At 39.1% G+C, this 16255-nt stretch overlaps 1 protein-coding gene across 2 annotated transcripts in view; it reads right to left on the reverse strand.

The window, feature by feature from the left end:
* LOC131154356 (uncharacterized) overlaps positions 1-16255 on the reverse strand; it is a 37731-nt gene that overhangs the window by 9191 nt on the left and 12285 nt on the right. For both annotated transcript variants that reach the window (XM_058107069.1, XM_058107070.1), the window contains exons 5-6: positions 12938-13033; positions 12674-12724 (exon numbers count right to left, since the gene is read on the reverse strand). In XM_058107069.1, the coding sequence (XP_057963052.1) occupies positions 12674-12724; positions 12938-13033 (147 nt within the window). The remainder of the gene's footprint in view (positions 1-12673; positions 12725-12937; positions 13034-16255) is intronic.

Here is a 16255-nt window from a genome sequence, read left to right on the forward strand (position 1 = left end):
TATTTTGGATCCTTTAGTTCGTGTAACTAAGTTATAATGGTAAGGGCAACAAGTCTACATTTGTTTTAAACCACCATTGATAGAAAAATTACATGTGCGCGTATTTATACTTCTCATTGTCCATTGATAAAAAAATTACGTGTGTGCGTATTTATGCTTCTCATTGTTCTTATCTGTGATAAATTCTTATGTGTGCTAAATTAATTAATAAAAATAAATAAATTATATACTCCATTAATCTATTAGACACATAAGACATATGAATAATACAAATATAAAATAACCAGAAAAGAGAGAAGGTTGAAGTTGAAAAATATAGAACATAAATATCACATTACTAATATTACCAAAATAAAATATTTTCCTAACAAGTTAGTATTTTCAAATTGTTAATTAATGCATCAATTGTTAGTATTTAAAGAAATGGTAAATTTTGTATCATTGTCATCCTCATTATAATCTTTTCCCCCTCTTGCCACTAGGTATATTGAGAATGATATATGAAAGAGAGGGAAAAAGTGAGAAGAAAAGGTAAAAAATAAAATAATTTTTTGGTGTAACAGTCCTGTAGCGGTTACGTAATGGTCGTAGCGGCCTTTACATAACGGTCGCAGTTCGTAACGGCCGCTACGGCTGTGATTTTTCTTCCCACCGATTTCATGGTGTGTAACGGTCGGTAACCCAAAAAACGTTACGTAACAGTCGCAGCCTTTATTTAAAACCATGCCCCTTAGTGCATAATAAAGTTTTTGTAATATGTGGCTCATATGTTGAGTGGAATGCATGTACAAAGAGAAAACATGGTAGAAAACAAAGATTCTGGTTTGCAGGACCAAACCGTTGACGATTTTGTCAAGATGGAGAGAAACCGTCGACGATTTTGTCCAGGTGGAGAGAAACAATCGACTGTTTTGTCCTGTTAAATCGACTATTTGGTCTCAACTTTAAACCGTCAATAGTTTTGCTCGGTTACTCAGTGCTGGTATTCAAATTTTGAATTAAGAAGTTGTATAGGTTGGGTTTCAGGGGGAAAACCTCTGAGAGGATTATATATACATGTTGTATGATGTAACTCAATGTTTTTTGACACAAGATAGTGAAAATTCACTGTCGTTTGCTCCCGTGGACATAGGCATTCCCGAACAACGTAATTCTTCATGTCATTCTTTATTGCTTTCATATAATCTACGTGAATGTGTTTTTCTGTATATTTCACTATTGGTTGTTGTGTTGTAAGATCATTTGTTTCTGCTGCACATTCATTTGCACAACAAATTGGTATCAAAGCATTACGTTATGATAGCTTCTAGAATTTCTTCTACAAAGTTCGATGTTGTTAAGTTTGATGGAACAGGAAATTTTGGATTATGGTAGAGGAGGGTTAAAGATCTGTTAGTGCAATAAGGTATGGTGAATGCATTATATGGAGGTCAACCAGAAGGCATAGATGAAACAAGTTAGAAGGAATTGGGAGCGAAGGCTATGGCGACTAGGCTTTGTCTGGCCGATGATGTGCTATATCACGTCATGTATGAGGAATCTCCTACGGCTATTTGGTAGAAACTTGAAAGTCAGTATATTTCTAAGTCTTTAACGAACAAGTATCTTAAGAAGAAGTTGTATTGGCTTAACATGCGAAGGGTTCGGAGTTAAACCAACACATCAATGTATTCAATCAGATTAAAAGTGATTTAATGCGGTTGATGTGAAGTTCGAGGAAGAAGACAAGGCGTTAATGTTATTGAATTCCCTACCAACATCTCATACGTATGAAAATCTAGTTACTACTCTGACATAAGGAAAAGAAACCTTGAATTTGGAAGAGATGACAAGCGCTCTGCTGGGTTTTCATCAAAGAAAGAAGGCCAATGATGAGATTTCACAAGGTAAAGGGATTGTGGTGAAAGGTAACCAAGAACGTGGGAAAAGCAAGTTTCGGAGCGGAGCTAATAGTAATAAGTCTCGGTCGTAGTCCAGGAAGAAGAAGGACATACGGTATTTTATGTGTGAGAAAATTGGGCACATAAAACCGGATTGTCCGGAGTGGAAGAAGGGAAATGCAGAAAATCAAGAAAGTTCGTCAAAATCTGCAAATGTAGTGGAAGAAGGAGACTCAGGGAGCAGTGATGGTGAAATACTTTCTATTTCATCAAGTTCAGATCGCCTCACGAATTCTTGGATCCTAGATTCGGGATGTTCTTATCACATGACACCAAATAAAAATTGGTTCGGTACTTAAAGGTCAGTAAATTCTAGTTCTGTTCTAATGGGAACTGATGCTTCATGCAAAATTATTGGAATAGTAAATATCAGAATTAAAATGTACAATGGTATTGTGAGAACATTATGTGATGTAAGGCATGTACCAGATCTACCGAAGAATGTGATTTCATTGGGCACTTTAGATTGTAAAGGCGTCTTAATGGTGATGAAGGGGCAGAAATTAGCGGGAAACATCTATGCACTGCTAGGTACCACAAGTGTAGGTGGAGCTGCAACTACAGATCTGAGTCTAATAATACTGTTTTGTGGCATATGCGGTGAGGGCATAGGGGTGAGCGTGAGATGTTCTGCAAGTATTGTCTTCTTAGGAAACAAAACAGGGTGCAGTTCAAGACAGCCACACACAAGACAAAGGGTATTCTAGACTAAATTCATTCAAATATTTGGGGACCGATGAGAGTAGCATTACGGGGTGGACATATGCACTTCGCGAGTTTTATCAATGATTACTCATGAAAGGTCTTGGTGTACTTCATGTGGCACAAGTCAGAGATGTTTGTCAGGTTTAACTTGTGGCTGAGGTGGAAAACCAGACCGGGAGAAAGATCCTCAAGTCAGACAATTGGAACTGAGTACGCTGATTCAGTTCAAGGAGTTTTGCGAGCAGCATGGCAAGTTGAATGCAGGACTTGCAAGAAACTTTTTGGTAGAGTCAATATGGCATGTTTCTCGATTAACCAATCGCCAAGGGCATCACTAGATGGGAAAGTTGCAGGGGAGGTGTGGACAGGTAATGCGGTAGACTACTCTAAGTGTTTGGATGTCTAGTCGTGCACATTTCTAGTGAGGTGAGATCTAAGTTTGATATAAAGTCTAGACGGTACATCTTTCTGGGGTATCAGAAAGGTTGGATCCAATGGCAAACAAGGTGGTGATCAATGGAAACATAGTTTTTTATGAGAAAGTCATGGTGCAACGTATTCAAGTAGATGAAGAGAAATAGGTGCCAGAAAACTGCAGCAGTAATGAGCATGTGATGGTGGAGTTGGAGACTCAGGGCAAAGATGATATTGTTCATAATGCAGGGAGTTCTAACTCAGGAGACCAGCAATATCATGGTATAAACTGCAGCAGAAATGAGATTGTGATGCAGGTGAAGTTATAGACTCAGCGCAGAGATGACATTGTCCATAATATAGGGAGTTTAGTTAGGGAGACCAACAGGATCACAATGAGTCCAGATGCACTATCAGGCCACCACCCAGGTATGAATTTGATGATTTGGTGTCTTATGCATTCATTACCAGTAGCAAAGTTCCTACTACTTTTCAAGAGGCGGTGCACAGTCAAGGGAAAAATAGATGGATGGGTGCTATGGTGAAGGAAATGGAGTCATTGCATAATAGTCAGATGTGTGAATTGGTGGAGCTTCCAAAAGGGAGGAAGACGATAAGATGCAAATGGGTGATTTCTATGTTGCTTTATGTGAATGACATGTTAATTACTGAGAAGACTTTGACTAAGGTTAATCAGTTGGAAACTCTATTAAGAAAAGAATTTGACATGAAGGTTTTGGGTACAACCAAGAAGATTCTTGAGTTGGATATTCACAGGGACAGAGCTGCAAGGAGATTGTGGTTATCTCAGGGTGGCTTTGTAGATAGAACTATAGGAAGATTGTGATTATCTCAGGATGGTCTTGTGCAGAAGGTGTTGGAAAGGTTTAGCATGGTTAATGCAAAATCGGTCACTAGTACACTGTTGTCGAATCATTTTAAATTGTCTACCGCTCAGTGCCCAAGGACAAATGATGACATTCATAACATGTCAAAGGTCCCCTTTGCTAGTGCAATGGGGTGTTTGATATATGCTATGGTTAGTACAAGAACGAGTCTCGCACAAACTGTCAATGTGGGTACTTCAGACTATGGCATCATGTTCAGCAGGCAACAGAGTGATCCGTCAATTGTGGGATTTGTGAATGTAAACTATGCAGGGGACTTGGATGACAATAGGTCTACAACAGGGTATGTGTTTACTGTTGTGGAAGGCCTATTTGTTGGAAATCTAGGGTACAGTCTTTGGTTGCACTGTCTACAACTGAGTCGGGATATATGGTAGTAGTCGAAGCTGCCACAAACAAGTTCAAGCATCTCTTGAACTTGGTTTATGTCTCCAGTTACTAGAAGGGAGGTGGTCCCAACCTATTATCCTAGGTGGAGCAGCGGATTATGTTTTTAGTTGTCTCCTAAGGAGTGTATATTCGCCAAGGTAGAGATTTGTGTAATATGTGGCTCATATGTTGAGTGGAACGCATGTACACAGCAAAAACATGGTAGAAAACAGAGATACTGGCTTGCAAGACCAAACCGTTGACAGTTTTGTCCAGGTGCAGAGAAAAAGTCGACTATTTTGTCCTATTACATCGACTGTTTGGTCTCGACTTTAAACCGTCGACGATATGTCTAAAACGGTCGACGGCTTTGCTCGGTTACTCAGCGCTGGTTTTCAAATTTTGAATTGGGAAGTTGTATAGGTTGGGTTTCGGGGGGAAAACCTCCGGGAGGGTTATATATACATGTTGTATGATGTAACTCTATGTTTTTGGACACAAGATAGTGAAAAATTCACTCTTGTTTGCTCCCATGAATGTAGGTAATGCCGAACCACGTAATTCTTCATGTCATTGTTTTATTGTTTTCATATAACCTACATGATTGTGTTTTTTTGTATATTTCATTGTTGGTTGCTGCGTTGTAAGGTCATTGCTTCCATTCTTCTAATGGGTAGTATTTTCACTTTCGTACACATCTAAATGATAGGAACATGGAGGAACTCTCCTTTGTTGGCATTGTTGGAGGATTGTCAGCTCTCAAGCGAGAGAGATAGCCGGGTTTGGAATTTGGATTCTTCAAGAGTCTATTTGATGTAGGACGAGAAGCGGCTATTTGGATGAATTATTTCGACCCAATTAGTAGGCCTATGTCAACGAATAGGGTGAATGGTTTATTGGGTTTGAAACCCAAATGTGCTTAGTTATTCAATTGTTTAAGTATATGTGTGTAGTTGCTTGTATTAGGAGGATTTATGTTGGGGGCTTGTTTGTAGTAATTGTGTATTCTAGGAGTATATTTGTATGTGTAATTTCATACGTTTAGAGGCCTTCTTGTAAATAGTGTGTGAAAGCCATCATGTAGGCAGTTGTTGATGAATATGAATTGAATTCAACGTGAGCTTTCCCCCTGGTATCTCCTCCCTTCCCCTTCCTTCCTCTCTTATAATTTCTCCACGGCTGCAAAACCTTGATGCTGCCCCTGCATCATTTGGTATCAGAGCTCAACTACAATCTCCATTCTTCCATTTCAGTCCACTCACTCTCCCTCACTCTTCTATTCTGAAATTTCAATATTAAAAAAAAAAAATCGAAAAGCAATTCTGCAGTTTCAGAACTTTTCAGAAAATTCCAGCCGTTTTCCCATTTCTTCAAAGTTCAAACACCACCTTCTAGCCACCATCCTGCAACACCACCCATACCACCAAAAACAGAACCCCACAAAACCCTTCCCCTCAAAATTTCATCACCATCCGACCACTGGAGGACCCCCATGCACCAGCCAAACTTCACCAGTCGCCGACAACTTCAAAATCCACCATTTCCAGAGTTCTTTTGAAACACCACCACCACCATTGACTCACCACCCTTCAATCTACCACTCAGGCAAAAAAAAATCATTGCCGGAAAGTCCCTGCCATTGACCCACGCGCCCGACGCGCTGGTGAATGCGAGTGGGATCCTACCGGACTTCCCACCTGCTGCCCGAATCATTAGAAATTGGTTCCCAGCCACAAGAAATTGGTGTTTTCTCATGATATTTTCATTTGCAGCATAATATTTTGGTTCCTAACTTGAAATTGTGAAAGCAAGCGCGATAATTTGGCACAAAACCCTAGAAATTGTCGCTGCCAGCATCAAAAGTCAGGTTTTATTGCTGCTATTGGTGAGTTTTTCTAGGGAATTTGTTTCATTTTTGTGTGATACCCAAGATTAAAGGTGACCTGAAGATTATTCTGAAATAATTAAAAGTGAAGTTTTTGATTTGCTTCATGTAAGTGCTTCATGGTGACCAATGTTGAACTGTCTGCAAAGGTGGAATTGTTATCTGGTAGGGTACAAAATATGGAAAATGCTTTGGAGACTATTACTGGTGCTTTGAATAGATTAACTGAAGTTGCAGCCTTAGGTAAAAGACCCATGGAATTTCCTACCAAACAAGATGGTGGAATAGCTGCTGTCCCTAGTGCCTTTGAGTTGTGTGAAGGCCGAAACAATCATGAGTAAGGGAATTAAATTAGATGTCTCAGCTTTTAATGATGATGGTTCTCCTGATAAATTTGATGATTGGATGTATTCTTTGGAGTACTATTTCCGATGGCATAACATGAATGAGGCCAGAAATTGAAGGGAACTGCTAGAAATTGGTGGATTAAGCGAAGGGAAATCTTTAAAAGAGGAGATTTGGTGAGATTACAATGTGGGATGAGATGAAGCGAGCCATGCAGGAGCAATTCTCAATTATCAGCAGCGTGTTCATCTCCAGATCTTAGATTTGAAGCAAGAAGAAAAGCCAATGATGGAGTACACTAGTAGAATCTATCATTTGGCTACCCGTGCTGCTATAGAATAGAAAGAGGATGTTATGATAGCTTTGTACAGAAAAGGGTTTGAAGCCAGCTATTGCCTCCAAACTTGCTGCATGTTCTCATCACAGTTGGGGATGCAGCACAGGTTGACACTCGGATTGAGGAGGACATGCAACGCAATCCTTCTAGAGCTACATCAGCCCTTTGGTTTGAGAAGAGTACTAGTGGAGTGGTACGAGAGAAGATAATTGAGAAATTAAATAAAGGTGTTCAGACTTATAACTCTATGGAAGACTCATGAGCATTCTGGAACAACTTCTAAGAGCCAACCATCACTCAAATGCTTTAAATGTCAATGTTTTGGACATCGAGCTGCACAATGTCCAAACCAATTCATGGCTGTTGCAGAAAAGGAAGAAGAAGATGATAATGAAACTCAAGTAGTTGAAGCTGAAACAGAAATTCCAAGTGACTTAGATGATGATGGCAATTTGAGAACTTGTTTAGTGCTTTGACATAAGCTCTCTTCCCACAGGGTTAAAGAGACAAAGGATTGGAGGCGGACCAACATCTTTCAAACTCAATATGCCAAAAACAACTTTGTACTTTGGTTATTGATCCTAGTAGTTGCACAAATGTAGTTTCTGAAGAAGCTGTGAAGAAGTTAAATTTGGAAGTTGAGCCTCATCCTGAACCATACAAAATTGCTTGGGTGACTAATACCAACTTGAAGGTCCATGATCACTGCTTACTTACCTAGTTACCTTCAAGATTGGTTCCACCATGGAGAGAGTGCACTGTGATACCCTTCCTCTCAAAATTTGTCACATTCTTTTGGGTCAACCGTGGTTATTTGATAGGAAGGTGAAGCATGATGGATATGATAATTCTCATTCTGTCTCCATTTACAAAAAGAAGTATAAGTTGATGTCATCACAAATTCTTCCACTCACCAAGTTGAAGCGTACTGCTGGTTCCTTTCTTATGAAACTAGATGACTCTATTCATGGTGATGAACTCCTTGGTACTTTTCCCACTCGACAGAGTCAAGTTCTTTCCGGAAGGAAGGAATTGATGTAGGACGAGAAGCGGCTATTTGGATGGGTCATTTAAACCCAATTAGGAGGCCTACGTCAAAGAATAGGGTGAATGGTTTACTGGGTCTGAAACCCAAATGTGTTTAGTTATTAAGTTGTTTAAGTATATGTGTGTAGTTGCTTGTATTAGGATTTTTTATGTTGGGGCCTTGTTTGTAGTAATTGTGTATTCTAGGGGTACGTTTGTGATGTAATGTAGTTTTAGGGGTATGTGTGTAATTTCATATGTTTAGAGGCTTTCTTTTAAAAATAGTGTGTGTAAGCCATGATGTAGGCAGTTGTTGATGAATTTGAATTGAATTGAACAAGATTTTTCCCCCCGGTATCTCCTCTCTACTCCCTTCCCCTTCCTTCCTCTCTTCTAATGTCTCCATGGCTGCAGAACCTTGATGCTGCCCCTGCATCACTATTCTTCTAAATCTTTCTTTAAGCATTTGGCCAGAACCTTTAAGTCTTTTACCTACAATTATTTTATTTGGAAAGCCAAAATCCCTCTAAGATTAACGCTCTTAATTGGTGGTCCATAATAGAGTTAAGACCAACAATCCGTTGCAATGTAGGAAGCCATTGAAGGTGTTATCTCCATATGATGGTTTCTTGAGTTTTGAAAGCACTGAATCTCCTTTAAGTCTATTTTTCCATTGCTCTATCTCTTGGTGGGGATTTGGAATAAGTTATTTGGTATTTTGGGGGAGAATTGCATGCATCAAAGTTCAGTGGGGGAATTATTACACATCTCATCAAAGGATTCGGGAAGAATGGAGATGCTTTGATTTTGTAGACTTGTGGGATATTTGCCATATTATGGGGAATTTGGCTGGAAAGAATGCTTGTATTTTCTCAGAAACAAAGAATTCTGGTTCTTTGCTATCAGCAAGGATTTGGTACCTTCTTGATGGACTTCCGCAGCAGGCTGTTTTAAAGGGATACCCTTTCTGGATCTACATTGAGTTGGAAACCAGTTTTATTTTGATTGTTTTCTAGTCTCTGTCAGTTTCCTTTTTAGGAGAATGTCTTATTCTCCTTTTTATACGGTCATTCCTCTTTAATGAAATATCTCTTCTTTTTCTATTAAAAATTAATTAAGCAAGATAATTATAATAATGTATATTTTTTACTAAATTATTATTAATTTTTATTCTTATGTATTTATCATTTTATCATCATTTGTAGTAGTTACTTGATTCAAGGTCAAAAATGAGCATTTGTTCAATAAGGTTTTTAATTTGTTTTAGTCACCAAATATGCCAGTTCTTGGCTTTTTTGTTTTTGTTATTGGTTTTATTTTTGCTTCTGGTTTGCATTTTCATAATTTTTAATAATGATATCAAACAGCCCCTAAACTTTGACTTGCACAAGGAATAGCTAATTAGATTTTCTACATCCTATCTCCCCATCTCCCAACCCCAATAAGTTGTTTTTTTCCTGTCAAAAGTAGTTGAAAGATGCTTCATTACATCTACACGCATAAACACACACACATATATCCACTTTCCCTGTGATTGGAACTTCTCATCTTCTATAATGGGAGAGGCAACTTAAAGTTTAACCACAATAAATAGTAATAGAATCCCTCTCAAATAACACCCAGTTTAAATAACAATGTAATATTTGAAGGGGCAACCTGTGGGTACATGACACCTGAAATTTATACCACCAATCACTTCATTACTTTCAAAGTAGGTAACAATTCTAGGAGGGGCTATCAGAAGGACAAAATGAATATCTCAGGACAATGATTCAAGTCTTTCAAGCATATTATTGTTTTGATGTGTTAGGGGTTGATAGTGTGACCTCGATTAAATGGGGAGGAGAGATGTCTTCACTTGCCCTTAGCAGGGATTTGTATACTGGATGTTGAATAACTCGGATGATGGCTTGTGTGGTTGTCTTGGTGATTGAATATAACAACTAGTTCCACATGTCATTGAGTATGAAGGTCGCTTGTCTTCATGAATTTATTATTGTTGGAACTGATATTTCAGGCTTATGATGGTTTTCAGAAACCTCTCGCGTGTTCATAATAGCTGGATTGAATGTGTGTTATTGGCCGACTCTGTCGAGGGTGAGCCTCGATGAGTGTCGCGTGGCCTGTTAATTGGGTTGAAATTGGCGGTCCGTGACAATTGGTATTAGAGCATGGTTTGCGTGAGCCCGGAGGGCGTGAACACTGTGAGTTGGAAAATGAGAATTTAAAATTTTGTAAAACAGAACAATGTGGAGGCATGTAAGGCAAGGGATGACTCAAGAGAAAATTGATTTTGAAAATACAATTGTGGAACTAGAATAAGTCACTTCATGTATGAAAATCCCTAGTACGGAGTTGTTGTAAGCCTCGAGAATAGGTTGAAATACATTGAGGGCATGATGCCATCTCCCATCTCATGAAGGAGAAAGACAAACGGAGCTTGCGGTATTCGAAGGAGGATTGGGCAATGGGAAACTTAGCGAGGGTGCGATGACATACATAATCCCTGGGGGTAATGCCAATAGAGCTTGAGGCCTCCCTAAGGGAAGCAGACCAATAGAGCTTGAGGTCTGCCAGAGAATATTGAGTTATTGGAAGCCTTGAGTAGGCTGAAACATATCGAGGGCGTGATGCGATTCATTGTCCCAAAGGGGTAGTGCCAATAGAGATTGAGGCCTCCCTACGGGAAGTAGACCAATAGAGCTTGAGGTCTGCCAAAGAGTATTGAGTTGTCGCCTTGAATAGGCTGAATTATATCGCCGGCATGATGCCATCTGTAGTCCCAAAGGGTAGAGCCAATAGAGCTTGAGGCCTCCCTGCGAGAAATAGACCAATAGAGCCTGAGGTCTGTCTGAGAATATTGAGCTGTCAAAAGCCTTGAATAGGTTGAAAGACATCGAGGTCGAATGCAATCTAGAATCCCATGGGTTTGTGCCAATAGAGATTGAGGTCGCCCTATGAAAGTTAATTGAGATCATTGCTATATTGCGTGTACAGAGTATGGGAAGAGAATCCATTACAATTTGATGGGTAAGTGAGCAAAGGACCTCCAGTAAGACTATAGAGAGAAGGTAATGGTTCACACCAAGCACGCAGGAAAGTAGGCAAGGTGCCACCCAAAAGTGCAAAAGGGAAGGCAATGTGAATGCTGCACACTCTGTAGAGGGTAATGGTTCACACCAAGCGCCCCATAAAGTAGGTAGGGTGTCACACCCAGCGCAAAAAGGTTGGCAGGGTAAATGATGCATGCTTGGGTTGGTATGGCAGAGATAGGATAATGGTTCCTGCCAAGTACCTAGGAGAGTAGGCAGGGTGACATGCCATATGCACAAAAAAGGTAGGCAAGGTGAACGTTGCACGCTCTGACCAAATTAATATAGATAATTGCAAGCCTCTGATGACTTGAACGATGATTTTATGTGAGATTCGGTAGATTTCAACACCCAAAAGACAACCAACTGGAATGGATGAGTCGTATACCCTTTTTATTTCTTTACTAGTCGGTAGTCGTAAGTACCTCACATAGTTGATGAGTCGTATCCTTTTTTAGATCCTTAACTGTTTGTTGTCGTAGTTATATTACACAATCAATGAGTCCTATCCTTTTTCAGTTCTTTACCAGTCAGTTGTAGTAGTTACTTTGCACAGTGGTTTGAGTTGTATCTCTTTTCACTTCTTTACAAGTCGGTGGTTGTATTTCTTTTATACCGTGGATGAGTTGTACAGAGTCAAGATAAAATATGTAGGGTATAACCTAGTAGACATGTAGTCAATGACGAAGGTCATCAACAACAAGGGTGGGGAGTCTTTTTACAAATATATCGACGAGGTCGTCAATAGAGTGAGTGGGGGAGAATGTTAGGGGTTGATAGTGTGACCTCGGTTAAATGGGGAGGAGAGATGTCTTCACTTGCCCTCACCAAGGATTTTTATACTGGATGTTGAATAACTCGGATGATGGCTTGTGTGGTTGTCTTGGTGATTGAATATAACAACTAGTTCCACATGTCATTGAGTATGAAGGTCGCTTGTCTTCATGAATTCATTATTGTTGGAACTGATATTTCATGCCTATGATGGCTTTCGGAAACCTCTCACGTGTTCATGACAGCCGGTTTGAATGTGTGTTATTGGCTGACTCTGTCGAGGGTGAGCCTCGATGAGTGCCGCGCGGCCCAATAATTGGGTTGAAAATGGCGGTCCGTGACACCATGCTTTATTCCCCAATCATGATGTTAGGTCACTAAAAGCACCAAGAGACATGATAACAAATGAGATGAATATACATAATTACCTGTAATATTACCCATTTTTAAAAATTTAATTCAGTTCGTGTATAAAACTGCAGTTGCAAAAACCAAAGAGCTAACAATAAATCAGTAAGTCAGTTCTCTCAATTCCTGATTGTGGTTTTCACGATCATCTATGTGATTCAAATATTAATGGCTTATCACCCTGTGCATCACATTCAATCAAGCAATGCTCTATATTAATTTAATTAATGTAACACAGAAACTTGATGGTATTGTCAGCATACTGCCCAAACACTATATGAAGCCACAACCCCAGGTTTAAACTTAAAAGGTGGAAGGACAGAAGGGCAAGTTATGGATGCAATGAAACATTTAATGAACCAACCAACACACTACTAGAATTCCAAAATGAGAGAATGCACCACTTCAAGAGGTGAGGTCATTACACATATACAGTTACAAAAAGAAAAAAGTTACAGCTTGGAAATTACCTCATCGACAGAATGAATGTTTCGGCTGTCAGCTGTATACAACACAACATCCTGATAAAACACCATAACTGAAGAACATAAATCAAATATTATATTAAATCTGCAGAAAGGATATATATATATATATATATGTCTGCTCCTCCATTTAAATTTAAAGATACGCATTATCAATCTATTAAAATAAGGAAACAATTTTTTTTAATATTTTCAAATTTCATTTCTGTCCAGTTTAGGACAAATATATTTATCAAACTACTCACTTACTCCAGCCATGGGCACAACAGTTGTAGGTTCACCATCCTGGAAGTGAAAGAGTCCACCTTTGAAATCCTCCCCAAAATTATTCAAGTAGCAGACTGCCTTTTACAATACAAACCTGAAAACTGTCAGGACTAACTTAATCTAGAAGAATTTTAACTCCTGCAGCTAGATAGTTATTGAAACCTTATTAAGCAAACAATTACAATGCAGTCTTTTCTAGGCTAGTGCAGAGAGAGAGAGAGAGAGATATCCTTCATCAACCATCATCAATTCAAAAGAAATTCACATCCGCAACCATTTAGATTATAAATCCCAAGCTTTGGCCTATAAATCTTGCCAAAAAGAAATGCATAAAATATAGTGACAGAAATTTTATTCTTAGCTTCTGATTAGATAATCCAAAGTTATTTTATGGGACAAAATCAGTGTTTTAAAGGGCTCAATCAAGGATCGCCTCAAGACGAGGCATGCCCTTAACACCTCAAGGCTTGCCAACTCCAAAATAATCAATGCATTATACACTAAGACTTATGCATATGTAAAAAAGGTGCAATTTTTACGCATTTTAGTTGAGGCTGGCACATTTTGGGTGTGAATCTCCCATTAAATTTTGGTACAAAATTCTAACCATGTGTATATATGAAAGGAATGTCCTAATATAAGTTGATCTATGAAATTCTTCAACCCCAACCTTTCCAAAATAATCAACAATTGCATCCTAGATCATGAAAACAATTTGAACTTTGTAATGTTGTAACCGGAGGGGAGCCTTGGTGCAATGGTAAAGTTGTTGCCGTGTGATTTGTAGGTTACGGGTTCAAGGCATGGAAACAACCTCTTGAAAAAATGCAAGGTAAGGTTGTTTACTATAGATCCTATTAAGATTTGATTAAAAATGAATGACTTAACTTGAAGATAGGTCTCTCCCTCTATTTATAATACAAATTTAAATACATTCTAATGATAATAATACCCCCACTAACTCTCACTAATTAACATACTAACACACTCAATAATAATAATACTAAAAGACATATATAACCTCTAACACTCCCCCTCCAGCTGGAGCATAAATGTCATAAGCTCCTAGCTTGTTACAAATGAATCTAACACGAGCACGCCCCAATGCTTTGGTAAACAAATCAGCAAGTTGCATGTCCGACTTCACATAAGCGGTTGTAATGAGCTTCTGCACAAGTTTCTCCCAAACAAAGTGGCAATCAACTTCAATGTGCTTCATCCGCTCAAGAAAGACCGGATTGGAGGCAATATGAAGAGCAGCTTGATTATCACACATCAACTTCATAGATTGAGAATACAAAAAACCCAATTCTTCCCAAAGGTTCTTCAACCAGACAAGTTCACAGGTAGTGTATTCTAGTTCAACACTTGACCTTGCCACCACGGTTCGTTTCGTACTTTTCCAAGAAACCAAATTACCATCAACCAAGATACAATAGCCGGTGGTGGATCTCCGATCGAAAGGTGATCCAGCCCAATCTGCATCTGTATATCCATGGATATAAGTGTGACCTTGATCACAATATTAAAGACCTCTCGCAGGTGCACCTTTGAGATATCTCAAGATGTGAATTGCTGTGTTCCAATGACTTGTCCTCGGAGAGTCTAGAAATTGACTCACAACACTTGTTGCAAAAGATGTAACCGGCCAAGTAACTGTGACATAATTCAAATTTCCAACAAGTCCCTGGTATTGTCCATGATTAGGTATCAAATCACCCATATCCGACATTAACTTGCTGTTAGGACCCATGGGTGTATCAACCGGTTTAGATCCTAACAAGCCAATTTCATCTAACAGATCAAGAACATACTTCCTTTGTGACACAACAATTCCGATACGAGATCTCGATACTTCTATACCCAAGAAGTATTTCAACGGTCCCAAATCTTTGGTCTAAAACTTAGTCTATAGAACAAGTTTGATACTCTGAATACCTTTATCATCATCATTTGTAATAACAATATCAACCACATAAACTACAAGAAGGATCCTACCCAATGAAGTATGAAGATAAAACACGGAATGATCCACAGCACACCGTTGAAGACCAAACTCAAGTACTACAGCACTGAAACAACCAAACCATGCTCTGGGAGACTATTTTAAATCATATAAAGCCTTTTTAAGCCAACACACTAAGCCTGACTCCCCTTGAGCTACAAACCCAAGTGGATGCTCCATATAAACCTCCTCCTCAAGGTCACCATGCAAGAAGGCATTTTTTACATCTAACTGATGCAAAGGCTAGTGACAAGTAGTAGCCAAAGAGATGAACAGGTGTACTGATGTAAGTTTGGCAACCGGAGAAAAAGTATCAGAATAATCCAAACCATAAAAGCTTAAGCTATTAGGTTGTGGACCAACAATGTATATCAAGCTTTAACACTCCCCTTGGGTGTTCTTGGGTCTTCTCAACCCCAAAATCTAGCTCATGGAGTGAGGCTTTCCCTCACACTTGCTAACTAACCACTTGCTCCTTCCACAATCGATGTGGGATAACCCAACAACCTCCCCCTCACACATCGAGCTCTAAATCAGCTAACCATCGATCCGTTTTTCTCGGCACTCCAGAGAGAATGTTGTAAACAAGGCTAATACCAGTTTTGGGTGGTCTTGGGTCTTTTTAACCCCAAAACCTAGCTAATGGAGTGAGGCTTTCCCTCACACTTAATAACTGACCACCTACTCCTTCCACGACTGATGTGAGAGAACCCAACAATCCCACTGTGGTCTACTCCTTCCCCAGACCCCACATACATAGAAGCTTCATGACAAGGCTGCCCTTTTCTTTTTTTTCCTTTCTTTTTTTTTTTCTTTTTTTTGACAGCAAAAGAAAAGATTTCATTTATAAGAGAAGAATATGCAAAGAGGAGAACGAGGCATCTCCCATCAAAATTCTAGAAAAAACCATAAAAAAAAGAACTAACAAAAACAAATAAACACTATGAAACATCAAAGCAGAAGATTCCTCCATTCGCGCTGAACTTCTAAAAAGCTAACTACCTTAAAGCATCCAAAGTAACACAACATAAAGAGTCCAAGTATTGAAACTTCTCCCAAACCAGCTGCCAATTCAACTTTTTCCCTAAAAAAACCATGCATTACGCTGCAACAATAATCCCCACAACACTGAAAATACCGCATTTCCAAAGAGCTGCCCTATCCTTCCTTCTTCCAAAACCTTCAAAAGAAATAGCCAACTTTCCTTCCACCAAAGTAAGGCAAACCCAAGTTTCTCCCAACACACCAAATAATTTACTCCTGATGCTCCAAACAAAATCACAGCCTTTATTTAA

Source organism: Malania oleifera, chromosome 4 (genome assembly GCF_029873635.1).
Source record: "Malania oleifera isolate guangnan ecotype guangnan chromosome 4, ASM2987363v1, whole genome shotgun sequence".
NCBI lineage: Eukaryota > Viridiplantae > Streptophyta > Magnoliopsida > Santalales > Ximeniaceae > Malania > Malania oleifera.